At 32.1% G+C, this 15,065-nt stretch overlaps 1 protein-coding gene across 5 annotated transcripts in view; it reads right to left on the reverse strand.

Annotated features, from left to right (window-relative positions):
* The window catches only part of LOC126774154 (supervillin-like), a 185,303-nt gene that overhangs the window by 29,818 nt on the left and 140,420 nt on the right, over positions 1 to 15,065 (reverse strand). For all 5 annotated transcript variants that reach the window (XM_050495510.1, XM_050495508.1, XM_050495509.1 and 2 more), the window contains one exon: positions 2,161 to 2,232. In XM_050495510.1, coding sequence (XP_050351467.1) covers positions 2,161 to 2,232 — 72 coding nt within the window. The remainder of the gene's footprint in view (positions 1 to 2,160; positions 2,233 to 15,065) is intronic.

Below are 15,065 nucleotides of genomic sequence, written 5' to 3' on the forward strand. Positions count from 1 at the left end.
TTCCGGTTTTTATACTATCGTGAGTCATAAATTCAAGCTTTATACAAGTCAGTTTTATTTACGATTTATTACTTTTTAGAAACTGCCATTGTATGTAAAAGTAAAACCAGGGATCGATGTACAATAGTTATCTTAAATATAAACGATAAGCTATGTTTCTAAATACAATTCAATTGTTTTATATAATGCACAGCAAATAATAGATAATTTCTTTGTTTAAAAAAAAGGAAGTTAAGCCAGCATAAAATTATATGATCATACAAATATATTTTGCGGAAAATCATAGACTACTATATTTAAATGAATTATTTTGTTCCTTAGATTTATTGGAAGAAAAGAAAACTAGGTATGTGTAACGTTTATAATGTTTGGTTAATCAAGACCAAAATATTTGTTTACTAAACAAAATGTAAAACAAGTAAAAGTAAGACGATAAGATAATGTAGATGGAAGTAGACGTGACAAAATATTTTAAGCAAATTTTCAAATAAGTTGGGAGTAGATATGAGTATCAAGCATAAAAAAATATGTAAGCTGTTGTAGAAAAATAATTACTGAGGTGTTTTATTAAACGTCCTAATGCTATGAGCGATGCCAGTACATTCACGCAAAATAAAATTATAAAGATATTTTTCAGTTAAGAAATGTTAATTTATCAACAAGCATTGCAGCATTTTGGTGGAATACGCTTTGAGATCTGCTCAAGTAGAGTAGAGGTCTTTGCGAAGCACTGGGACATTTACAAGTTTTTAACATTCACAAGCAAGTACAGTAGAGAAATACCATACTATATGTAAAAATATGTTATAATAAAAGAACGGGGTTGATATGTATGTTTAAATGCAAAAGATGTGCATCACCAGTCTGGATACAAGATATACGTATATTAAGATGTTTGATAAAATTAAAATAGATGCAATCGAAACCAATGCACAATGTCAACGACCCACACTATTATCGCCTCAAGTGCGCGCTCTCAGCCCTAGAGGAAATACAGATTAAAATTAATTATTGCTGTCTCTCTTATACTAATATATTTGTCTGTCACATTCGCACTATATCTGTGCAAAATATTAGAAAACAATACAAAGGAAATAGTTTGTTTACTTGCAAAATATAATATTTACGTGAGTGGAATGCAATACACATCTCATACTCGTAATGAATATGTGGTTTAAGTAGTCGATTCATTCTATTATATACTTTTACCTAACAAATAGTCATTAAATAAAAATAATAATTAATTTGCCTGTTCACGTTCCATATTTAAAAATAAATAGTGTTATAATAGTGTTGGCTTATTAACTATTGCCCTTTAAATTATAATTCACGCCGTCCTTTTTTTTTAATATTTAATACGTCACAGTTTATAGTAATATTTGCAACATTATATTATGTTTGTGAATTATAAGGTTATGACATATTAGTACTCTTTTAATGAATTAAATATTTCATATAAGATCATACTGTTATAAAGAAAAATCTTTTATTATTTGATTTCAGATAATCATTAATTCTGTTAAAAACTTACATCGAAAGCTCTAGTAGCTTAGACTAATAATAATAAAATAAAACTGACACGCAGACATTATTTATGTATCTTTGATCTCATAAATATAATCTTTACAAATAGTAATAATAAGTATGTAATATAAAATGTAATGTTAATACTTGTTATTTACAAAAGATTTCAGAATGAACGTATGAAAATTAAAAAACGCAAAAACATTTTTTCTAATTGGACTGATACATACCGAGATTCACTAAATTAAGCGTTGAAACAAACTCTTTTGCTTTATAATATGAATTGGCGATACATATAAATGAATCGATATGGTCTAGTGGTTAGAATGCGTGAATCTTAACCGATGATTGCCGATTCAAATCTGTGTAAGCACCACTAAGTTTATACGTGCGTAATTTGTGTTTACTTTGTAAAACATCTCGGCGGTGAAGGAAAACACCGTAAGTAACTGCAGGTTTCTAATTTTGCCCACATTCTGCCACATGTGTATCCGCCAACCCCCATTGGAGTAACGTGATGGAATTAGTTCCAAATATTATCCTTAAAGGGTGAGGAAGCTCCACAGTCGGTCATTTACAGGCTGTTACTATATAACATATAAATGTATGAAGTAGTACTACAGATTAGATACATACCTCTCAGCGATAGTGCCACCTCGATTCGGCATATCGGAGTGTGTGGCGCTCCGCTGGACGCCACCACCGAACCTGCCGACAAACATATAAACTAATTAAAAGAAATAAAGTAATTGCCTGAAATAATTATATAATTGTTCCATTTCTTCACTATAATAACTTTTGATAGGATTTTACATATATATATATTAGATATTTAAAAATAAAATTTAGAGTACTCATTTATATATTATACGTACTTATATTAACGGACGAGCCTAAAACTAAACTAACTACCTAAACTAAATATTTTAAAACGGAGAGATAGATAACTATCAATGAAAAAAAAAATATTAATTTAAATATTATTGCGATAAAATCAATTCAAAACAATACAAAATCATCAAATGAAATGTTTACCTTGGCTTTTCAAATTTCTCTTTGAGACTCTTAAAACTGTAGAGTCGTTCGTCCACCGGTCTTATTGACAACATTTTGAGATTAAAAAAAAAACTACTTATAAAATTTCACTTAAAATGAACCACTAAGATAAAAAAATCGATATAACAAAGAAACTCTCAAACTAACATCATAGCAATGTACAAAAACTATAACAAAAAAAGGGTTTAAAGAAGGGTCTCGCTGTGAGAGTACGGACACGGACGTCAACGTGACAGACTGTCATCGGTTCGATTTCGTTCGCGTTCAGACGTTAACTGATGAGTTTGTATATTACCCCAGCTTTCGTCACAGGCGAGTCCGTTATCCTTGTATGCCATTAATGTGTTTATTGTTTATCGTATAAACAAAATGAACTAAATGTTAGGATCGCAGTCGCTTTGTAGGCATTGGTACTTTGTTCATATTTAAACCTAGTCCAGAACTTATTACGGGGACGAAAATAAGAATTTTTACTATATAATTTATTTAATAAAATTCTATTTAAATTAGTAACAATTATTTTAATTAGAAACTTGAAATTAATCATTTACGGGCTGATTTTTTTTTTATCATATTGAGATTTAGAGGTTTTAAATCATATTTTGTTTTTTTTTTTATATTTAGTAATATATACATATATATTTCACACTGCTTATTATCGATGACACTTATAACGAGACGAAAATGCAATACTACACACCAATAACAATACTATTGGTTATCGGTATATTAATATTGCTATTGGTTCAAGTAAAATAATATTATCCACAAGGCAAGTACCCGAATTCAACTGACAACAATGAAGTTACAACTCGAAACACAGAACAGAAACAATACATGAACACTACTATTACGAAACAAAAAAAGATAATATCATTATTAATATTCAATACATTTTAACATCCTTATAGAATTATAACAATAAATATTTACCATAGTACATTGATATATCGCTTAGAGGAAACAGTTTCATGTTGGTATAAACATACTCGGCCGACGATAATATTCCGTTAGTTTACAGTTAAATCGGAGTAAAGTGGTGATAAGCCGCCCTATATACAAGTATAATTAATGTGAAATACTATGGGTTTTGTCGCTTAAGGTTATAATTATCACTATACCAATTTCGGTTTACTAGTGCCAAGCCAATTTATAATTTGAAAACTAATTGCACCACCTGACCAGCAGTACATATTCCGTGGTTTTATTTAAAAGTCTCACAGTACATGTACTACCGTGTAAGCCAAACCACAATGCGTAGAAATATATTACTTACTGGTGGTAGAGCTTTGTGCAAGCTCGTCTGAGTAGGTACCACCCACTCATCAGATATTCTACCGCAAACAGCAATACTTGATATTGTTGTGTTCCGGTTTGAAGGGTGAGTGAGCCAGTGTAATTACAGGCACAAGGGACATAAAATCTTAGTTCCCAAGGTTGGTGGCGCATTGGCGATGTAAGCGGAAAAAAAGACACCCCGATAATAAACGGATATTTAAGATTGTGAATATCAATAGTTTTAATCTTGCAATTAAAATACACAAAACTTCGAGTATAAAGATTTGTTATAAGATTTTTTAAATCGTTTTCAGGTTATATTTACTGGTATGGCCGGATTATATATTTAGGTATACAATACAGTTTTTTAAGTAAATAAAATATCTACTGTGTTGTTTATGCTTTAACCGTTATTGTACATTCTATATAAATATATAGTAGTTCCATATTAAATAATATCATAGGCGTGCCAATACCAAGTATTGATATAATTTTCTGGTACGATATTAAAGACTACTTCGCATACTTTACTAAATAAAGCAATTAATAACTTTGTTATATATCAAAAATTAAAAAGTTCACGTATATCAGTAACATGAAGATTACGTTGCTATTTCAATGGCTTATCTTTTTTATGTCAAATGATATCGAATTAAGGATAACTCAACTTTAACGGCTTAAATGCCTTATACTTGATAGTTTGAAAAAAAAATCAATGCAAATTTTGATCCATTATATTGAAATATTATTTTAAATGTTAAATAATTACATAACACCTACCGTTAGTTAGAACTAAGACCACGTGTTATTTAAATATTTACTCTGTAAAGCGGCGTTTGTAACACGCGAGCGCGCCCTACCGCGTTTGCATCGAGACTGGGCGGGCGGCGCTTTAACGTGTTTAAGCTGTGTTTTCACAAAAGGAAAATTAGGGATTATTCACACTGGAGAAAACAGGCTTTTTCAACATTAACTTAATGCACTACATTAGGTTCGGTGACTTTCTTTTAAGGTTTTATTACAACTCTAACAGCTGCTATACAACGAGGCCACATTACGAATCCAAATACAAAATAACGGTTTAACTGTTACTACCAATCTTAGACATACTAAAAACGTTATAGCCTTTGATTTACTATTTATCTCAGAACGATTCTTATGATTGACATGATTACATAATTATTTTATAAATATAAATATATTAACTGCAATAAACATTACAAAATAAGGATAAATTTGTAATGAAGTAAAACTACATACAGTTACAAAGGCGTCCAGAAAACAAACAAAGAACACGTGCCGACTTGTCGTCTAGTTCTCCGATGCAAAATGTGAATGCACTCCAGTACGAATGAAGTGCGAACGAAGGGCGGGCGGCGCGTTCAATCATATCTATGATTACGAGTTATAATACGTTTTGTTGAGCCACTAAATAACCTAATACATAATTAAGTTCAAGTACTTCTCTTGTTTAATCGTATTTCATTAATAAAAGAAAAACAAAAAATTTGAAATCAAAATTAAATTTTTATTTTTATGTACATTCTTGGACGACCCAGGTGGTGCAATGGCTAGAACACGTAAATCTTAACCGATGATTGCGGTTTCAAACTCGACCGAGCACCATTGAGTTTTCATGTATTTGAAATTAATTTCGTGTTTGAAAGGACAACTTCGTGAGGAAAGAGTTTACATCAAATTAATCTTTAACAATATATGCAGCCTGTGATAAATATAACTATATTAATATTTGAAGAGTAAACTGTACCGCTTTTTAAGCATAATGCACGTACGGAGACGTGTTCGGAGATTCGGCATTGTTAGTTTATATAGAGAAGGAACGTAGAAAGCTAAAATGTATACATAATATGTATTGCAAATACAATACATTAAAAAAAAAAAAAAAAAACATAGTTTACGTTCATACTGCCAATGACAACAGACATTATGTCAAATTTCAAAATCAATAACGGGTTTTTTGACACTTCATTGTAATAATGATGACTAGGTAGCATCTAGCTGAGCGTCATTCCTATCTTTTGATTTAATATATAATTTTATTTTCAATGAATTAGTCAAAATTTCGGTAACCATTACTTATTAAAATTATCTATCCTATCCTGATAAATAATTGCTTATCGAGTTTCAATAGTAGGTCCGTCTGTCTGTCTAGTAGAGACATGGAAAATCCGCAGATACAGCGAGTACATCCGGCTTTTATTGGCTTCACTGTTTATGACACTGCAAACGTAATTAATTGTAATTGCCGCTTACAGGTTTACAGTGTATAAAGCCTTAATGTCACGCTCCAGATCCAGCTTTTATTATGTCTGAGCTGAGCTTATAGGACATTAACATTATGTATATATATTCAATTATTATTATGATTCGATATATAGCAGTCACTATTTACTCAAACGCTAAACATTTACAAAACTTCGCTGTTTGTAAGCATAAAGGGTGAGTTAACCTGTGTAACACAGCCACAGGGGACACCTTAGCTGCTGTGAGCTACGGTTAAAGCTTTTTGATGTACTAACGATGTAATAGAGACAGTTACTATTAATTATCTCTTTTACCGAAATTTGCTTTAGTGTTATGACACATCTAATATATATTAACAACTAACTAAAATATAATAACTGCGAGAGTTTGTTACGCTTTCACCTCTTACCTACTCAACCGATCATACTGAAAATTTGCATACACGTTGTCAGGGGCACAGATAAGGACATACGTCCTTTTCTAACACCTGTCCCACTCACACAAGCGGATGAAGCCGCTAGTGGAAACTAATAAGCAATAATTACATTTTTTTAGCAGAGATGAAGCTTAACTTGCCCCGTGGCAAACAAGGTTTCAAACAAGGTTTGTGGGTATATTATATAACTCATCTCGTGCCGAAATCACCGTAAAGTAAGAAAACCTGCATGTGTGGCATCAAAATCTACGCAAAAGGTGAGAAGGCCTTAGCCTAGATGTGGGATATTTACAGGCTGGTACTACTCGGCATAGACATTTAAAGTTATTAATATTACTCTAAAAATTAAGGCATTTGTATTTTACAAATAAATAGTTTGATTTCAATAATACTCTTATCTTTATCCTGTCCTTCATTAGTATACATCGCGTCTTACCGATACAGGAGGCTGCCGTTTAACAAGCTCCTAACATAGAATATTAACAATGAAACTTTTCCTGCTTTTATAGTTGTATACTCAGACTGCATTGTGTGCAAACAAAGGGTTATGGCGACGCGACGCTCATTAAAATATAACACCAGCGAAGCGCTGGGCTTGCACGACATCTAGTGGCGAACGAACTAATTTACAATTTACACCAAGAAGTCACGTAGCGGAAATATTTGAGAAGCAATCGGTTGAGGTGTTTGACTTTTCGAAAATCGAATAGTAAGGGATCATGTCATCAATACATTTTCACAAACGCACACATCGACTATCATTTGTTTATACATACACATACACATACATACATCTCGCACATATTGGAATATTGCAATCACCTGACACGTCTAGACTAAGTCCCAGCTGGTGGAGCGAACATAACGCACTAATTATAATTCCGCTTCGCCGTTATGTTAACTAATGATTCCTTTAAAACAATCAATAAACAAATTTGTATATTTGTAATATTTTTTAAATATAACCTAACCTAACCTAACCTGTCTTTATTATAAGTTTCCGAACGATTCACTCTAAAGTTGTTGTTGACACTTGTGAGTGAGTGAGAGAGTATAGAGTTCTGAACACTTGTGCAACAGTTTCCGGCATAGTACGATCAACGTAAAATAGTTGGTGCGCAAGCAGTTTTAGATAATTGTTTACAAACCAATTAAGAGACATTGCAACGCTCGCGAGACTATTAGCTGGTAAATAAACTAAACATGTATTTGTATCTATGAAAATTCTCACAGTAAAATAAAAATAAATAAACGAATCAGTAACATATTAATTTAAGATAACGAAGCATCCAAACAATTCAAAAAAGTATGTAATACCACCGGACAAAACACACCGCATCGCTTGCATTACTAGGCCTATAGCTATGTAGTAAAGCGCTCGGCTGAAAATGTTCATTCGAAAATGTCGGGTTTTCGGAGCATAGTGAAAATGTGATTTCGGATCGCGGGCGGAACGAACGGCATTTAGTATAATAGTTCACTATAATAATACATGTACAAAGTACAAAGACTGATGTTTTGAAAACAGTATAACGATACACCTTATTTATTACACGTATTTATATAAAAGTACCAAATATGTATAATATATTATGTAGTCTAATACGTATGTTTATATTTCTAAGGTTGTCTGTAAATTTAATCAAAATACCCGTTGTTTTAGTTTATTTTTGGAAACCAGACGAGCAAAGAAACGTCAATATGTTAAGTACGCGAAATATGTTACCCTTGTGTCTGTAATTACACTGGCTTACTCGCCAATCAACCGTTACGCAACAATACGCAGAGTGGTAGAATAACTAAAAGCACAAACAAAATTACTACCGTTATAAAATATCGTACATATGTCGCAATCAGTGATAAATCTGCTTTCTGTAAAAAAACCTATTCGTTTTTGTTTCTGTAAAGCGATCTTGTATTTTACTGATAGTTCTTCTATCTATCTCGTTTAAATTGTTTTTTGTTTCATCGAATAATTAGAAAATTAACTTAAATTTAGTTTATTTACATAAACATCAGAAGTGATAATTACAACGAAATAGTGCGTTATAAGACTTTAATCAATATCATAAATTAATAAGCACATTGACACAAATAGACATATCAATACAATGTATGATAAATAAACGAAATATTTTATAATCAAATATGAACTTTATTACCAATATGTTAAAGATGAATATCAAATAATAAGAACAATCTGTTCGAAGCAGACTTGATACAAGAAGAGTAATTGAATCGACTTGATGTTGGTGGGTGTCATAGCCTGCTCATAAAATAACTTGTCCGTTTAAATCTAACCTTAACTACGCTATAACAGACTTTAAAGTTTAAACAATTGAAGGCGTTATGGTTTTAGCAATAAGATTACTTATGCCACGATGGATTTTTAACACAATGTAATTGAATGGCATTTCTTTTTTACTCATAAGAAACTGTAACAAATCTAAATGATTTTAATATAAGTTTTTTTTTTATATAAAATAGGAAGACGGACGAGCATATGGGCCACCTGATGGTAAGTGGTCACCAACGCCCATAGACATTGGCATAGTAAGAAATGTTAACCATCGCTTACATCACCAATGTGCCATCAACCTTGGGAACTAAGATGTTGTTTCCCTTGTGCCTGTAATTACACTGGCTCACTCATCCTTCAAATCGGAATACAACAATACCAAGTACTGCAGTTTTGCGGTAGAATATCTGATAAGTGGGTGGTACCTACCCAGACAGAGTATTTGTTATATAACATTTAAACTATCGCAATTTTTAAAAAACATCCCATTATGCTTTTTTAAGGTTTTTTGTTTTCGAGCCAGCAAAATTTATTACGGAATGTTGATACACCGAGAAGAATCGTCAATATAAGTAAGTATCTATGTCATTCGAATCACTGAACAGATTTATTAAAATATATTATAAATATGTAATGGACAATTATGTCGTGGTGGAATAAGCTCCAAACCTTCTCCTCAAAAAGAGGAGAGGAGGCCTTTAGCCCAGCAGTGGGACATTCACAGGCTGTTACGGAACGGAACGGACAATTATGTGACTTAAATTGTTAGCCCTGTTTTAACACTTGCATTGCAACGGCTCACTATTATTCATAATCAATTATAATATAGACACAAATGAAAAAACATCCTTACTTATTCCCCATTATCACATATAATTTCTATGAACTTTGTTTTATATTCAATTTATATACTTTATATACACGTTAAATATATGTATCATAATATATAAACAAGAAGTCCCCGATTCTATGAACACGAATATAAATTATCGAACTATCTTAAATCGTAACCGAATTTAACGCACAACAGTAACACGGCGAAACGAATTGCACTGGATAAATTAGCGTTTGATAAATAACAAGTTTTATCCATATAGATAACGTTTTTTTATCTATTTAATAAATGTAATGTATAATTCGAATTGGCGTGTTTATTTTGTCGATCGTAATAAAGACATTATTAACAATTTCATCGTCAAATAACTTATTAAGAATATTGTTATTGAAGGGTTTATGTTACGGATATTCATAGATTAGGGATCGAGATTCCGACCAATAGAACTGAGTTTTCCAAATCAAAATTATTTCTATTTCTATGTAAATACATAATTTTGTTATGGGATGTTTGTAACTCAATCTCGCTCGAATTTCTTTTCGACTTCAAATTCGATTTTATGTTCAATTCAAGTTTTATGATAAAATATTGTTATATTTTTATTTCATCGTATCGGGCTGAGGTGGTTCAGATGATAGAACACGTGGACCTTAATCGAAGTTAGCGCGTTTAAATTCGAATAAACATAGCTGAGTATATACGTGCTACATTTTTGTGCTCTGCGGTGAAGACAAAACATGAGAAGGAAACATACATGTATCGGATGTGCTATATAATCCACTAACAAACATTTAAGGAGCGGTGACAAATATGCTGAAATTCTTTAAGAGAAGAGGAGGCTTATACTCAGCATTAGGATAATTTGAGCTGGTATATTAAAGCGGACGGGTCATGATACTAAATTATTAAATTACGAGAATCTATATTCGAGTCGTTGTATCAGCATTCCACTAATTTATTTATCAAATGACGTCTAGTCAAATATCAGCCATTGAATTATTTGTACAAGTCCGGTAATAAGTTCGATAAATGCTATTAACCTTTTCTTACTGTATAATGTGGTATAATATACTTAATATTTACTGTATTTCTCGCGTTGTTGTAAAGTAAATTAAACATTTTTGCCGACTTATAAAATTTCAAGACAATGCATATTTAACAAGGGTTTTGGGTTCAAATCTAGGCAAGCACTACTGAATATTAATGTTCTTATTCAGAGTTAATAAATTCTTCTCCTGAACAGTAAAGCGGATTTGTTTGCGATTTGACATTTAGGGGCTTAACTTTACGTAACACAACTTTAAGAATAAATGCCTTTGCCAAAACGTGTGTATTATTCGAAACTGTATAACTGAATTATTTTATAAGCTTTATTTTCCAGACTGAAATTATTTAAAACAATCCCGATTTTGTAACTATAAAGCGTAGATTAACTTACCCAACGGCCAACGTCGCTAGCAATTCCGGAAAACCATACATTACACTGTACCTCGCCCCTGCATTTAACAGTGTTTTATCGTTCGGAAAACCGCGATATGTAACCCCTCAACTATCAAACCTTTTATTTTATATATCATAATATAGGATATATTAACATAATTGAGGTAAGCAGCTATGTTGATATTAAATACATAGTTTGAGATTTTTAAGTAGCGTAAGGGATAGTCGAATGTGAGAAATTTACATCTCTAACATTATATGTATAAAATCACATATATGTAAAGTGGATGGTGGTATATTTGCTTTATAGATCAATATACTAATACATTCGGAATGTGTGAACGTTTTTTTAAATATTGTATTTCTTAAAATAATATTATAAATGCGAAAGAAACATTGTCAATCTGTCTTACGCTTTTTTATAGAATTGGAAGGCGGAAGAGCATATGGGCCACCTGATGGTAAGTGGCAACACCGCCCATAGACATTGGCATTGTAAGAAATGTTGACCATCGCTTACATCACCAATGCGCCACCAACCTTGGGAACTAAGATATTATGTCCCTTGTGCCTGTAATTATACTGGCTGACTCACCCTTCAAATCGGAACACAACAATACCAAGTACTGCTGTTTTGCGATAGAATATCTGATGAGTGGGTGGTACCTACCCAGACGAGCTTGCATAAAGCTCCACCAGTGAAACCACTAGCTTTCACGACAAAAACACTGAAACAATTTTAATACAATTTGATGCAAGCTTGAACCTTAACGAAAGTCATGGGCTTTTTTTCGTTTACCTGCTCACCCCTCAACATGCGGGCGAAGACACGTTTGAAGACTTATGTATATGTGCGTAAAAATCACATGTAACGCCAAATAAACTAAACATAGAAACATCTCGTCTTCCTTATATAACAATGAAAACCTTACACAAGCGACTGTGATGAGGGAGTGCGGGCTGTTTAGACTCCCACAATACGACTGATAGGCTCTTTACTCCCCGTCTATTCCCGTGAAATGTGAAAGGACAACATGTCGAAACACGTTGAAACTTTACCGTCTTTCATGAATTGTCAAAGACGGCGAGACGCATACATCATTGTCTAGATTTCGAAGGGGAATACAGATAAGGAATGGTCCAACATTTGCAAATACTGACTTTGATAAACTTCGTGTTCGATCATGGAGTTAGTATTCGTTAATTTTCATACAGGATATATAAATTTAAAGAGTAACTACTGAGCCTTTACTGAACTACTCTGCCGGTACTTCTAAGTAGAATATACTTTTCGAACCTGTTATGTGTTTATACTTATAAGAACTAATTTGAAAAAAGTAGATATGTTATTGAGATTTTGAAGTGTGTCCTTTTAAATTTAATTACAATTTTATTTAGTAAGGAATTATAAGGAATAATAAAGAAAAAATGTATTATAATATCTCCCAAGTATATGTGAAAAAACAAAAGGCTAACGTGAAAAATTAATTTTCTGCAAATTCTATGGACAATGAGATGTCCTAGTAGATTAATATAGTTCTTAAATGAAGATTGCGGGTTCAAATAGAGGTAAACACCATTACCGTCTTGAAAGACTCCGGTGAAAGAACCATCACGAGGAAGTATGCATCTCTGGTGCATTGTATGACATAACCTTATAACCACCTTAAAACGTTTGTCTATGTAAATATCCAACAATTTCACTGCAAATATTACGTTCTCCAACGGTATTTAGAAATATCATTTTCTAATACATATAGCGTACACGGAAACACGGACAGTTTGAAGAGGAAATGAAAGCAGGACTCGGCGAACGACTTGAGAATTGTAGTCGGTCACATTTTCATGTCACTGCTCACTCTACTAACATTGTATTATACTCCTGCCAATAGTGTAACAGTGTGTTCAGTTCAAATGACATTATGCTAAATATTATTTTAAATTTTTCTTTTCACCAATAGATGTCGCTAGTTGTCTTTTACATCATTATATAACAGTGTTTTTTTGTAACTACTTAATAGATATTTGCCAATTTATAATGTGAAAACTAATTGCACTACCTGACCAGCAGTACATATTCCGTGGTTTTATTTCAAAGTCTCACAGTACATGTACTACCGTGTAAGCCAAACCACAATGCGTAGAAATATATATATTTCTAGCATTTTATAAACGCATATTAAAAAATAAAAGTAAACATTAAAAACGTTAATACGTAATTTATATAAATTAAAATACTTCATACTTTAAACGTATAATATAGACACTAATATAGCTCATATATTGTCATTATTTAATATATTGGAAAAAAATTGACACCAAAAAACGGCCTCTAGTACTGTGCACAAAATTACAAAGAAATAGTAGCTAGTAGTGGTACGTAATTGCTTTGCACTGTACATTTTCCATCATGCGTCATATTTCCTAGGCTTTCCCACAATAATTATACCGTACGCTAATAGCTTTGTGCCTTGTTTTCGCTTTAAACAGCTCACTCGTATTTAGCAAGCAACCAATCTCCGTATATACATATGCGGATATAGATAATTGTTAATGTGAATGTCACTTTTTATATGCCCATCAAAAAAGGCTTCGATATTGGAATTTATGAATGTGAATATTATTTTTAGTAAGTTCAGCCAGTGTAATTACAGGCACAAGGGAAGTAACATCTTAGTTCCCAAGGTTGGTGGCGCATTGGTGATGTAAGCTATGGTTAACATTTCTTACAATGCCAATGTCTATGGGCGTTGGTGACCATTTACCATCACATGGCCCATATGCTCGTTCGCCTTCCTATTCTATAAAAAAAAAGTTCCAATAGCAGTTATGTTATTTATGAATACTCGATATGTTTATTGTCATGTATAGCTGTCATCCGTTAGCGACATAATATCGTCGTCCGCTCCATGATCACGAAACTCACGTCATCAACACATTCAAATCATTTCCATTACAAAAAAAATTTACCGAAACAAGAAATGAATCTAATCAACTAAAAATATTAATTATACTAGTAGGCTCTTAGAAAAAAATTTTTATAGTCATGTTATACCATGAAGTTGAATGTAAAACTACTCCCAAATAATTGAATTAAAGCTGTAATTGAAATGTCATTTAGCCAAGAGATTGCAAAGAGCTATTATAATAAGCAACACAGCTGGCTTGTTAAAAAAATAATGCTACAAAAAAAACTCTTTCTACGGAGGAGAATAATAAATATGCTGACAAAAGAACTAAACAGTGAAAAAATACGAAGAAAACATCTCATAAGAGAAAATAATAAGACCTTCTAAACGGTTGAGTCAGCGAGAAGAACCCTCTTGTTCCCTCCGCCCCATACCCCAGCTAGACTCTAGAATAAAAAAACACAAAGCTAACGTTTGTTATACTTGCGAGATGAAATGTGAAATTTCTACTGCTAGTTACTTTCGTGTATGACGTCATGCCTAGAACATTGCATCCTTTAAATTATAATAAAGATAAATGCATCATTAAAAAGTATAGCAACGCAATGCTTCGCATATTGCTTGTAAATTACAACAGGCGCCTATAAATATTATAGTTACCATTAAAAAGGAATTTTAAAACAAAAATTCACATATCTAATATTAAACGCATTTAATATCAATATAAATTGAATAGATGACGTTTCAAAATCGTACAATATCGCATTATAACGTTATCGAGTGAAGCGTTATCAATTTGTCTTCAAAAGAAACCGACGTATAAATAATAAAGACATTAACACGATATGGACAATTAATATGATTTACATAATGCATATATTAATTAATTCGATAGCACACGACCGACCTTTACGAGTTTAAAATGTTTACATAACATCCGTAGCATAACATGACATAATATACAAACTTGTTTATTGTTATGTTACCGTTCTAATTGTTTAAAAACAAAACTCACTATTAATT

The sequence above is a fragment of the Nymphalis io genome, chromosome 16, assembly GCF_905147045.1.
Source record: "Nymphalis io chromosome 16, ilAglIoxx1.1, whole genome shotgun sequence".
In the NCBI taxonomy this organism is placed as follows: domain Eukaryota; kingdom Metazoa; phylum Arthropoda; class Insecta; order Lepidoptera; family Nymphalidae; genus Nymphalis; species Nymphalis io.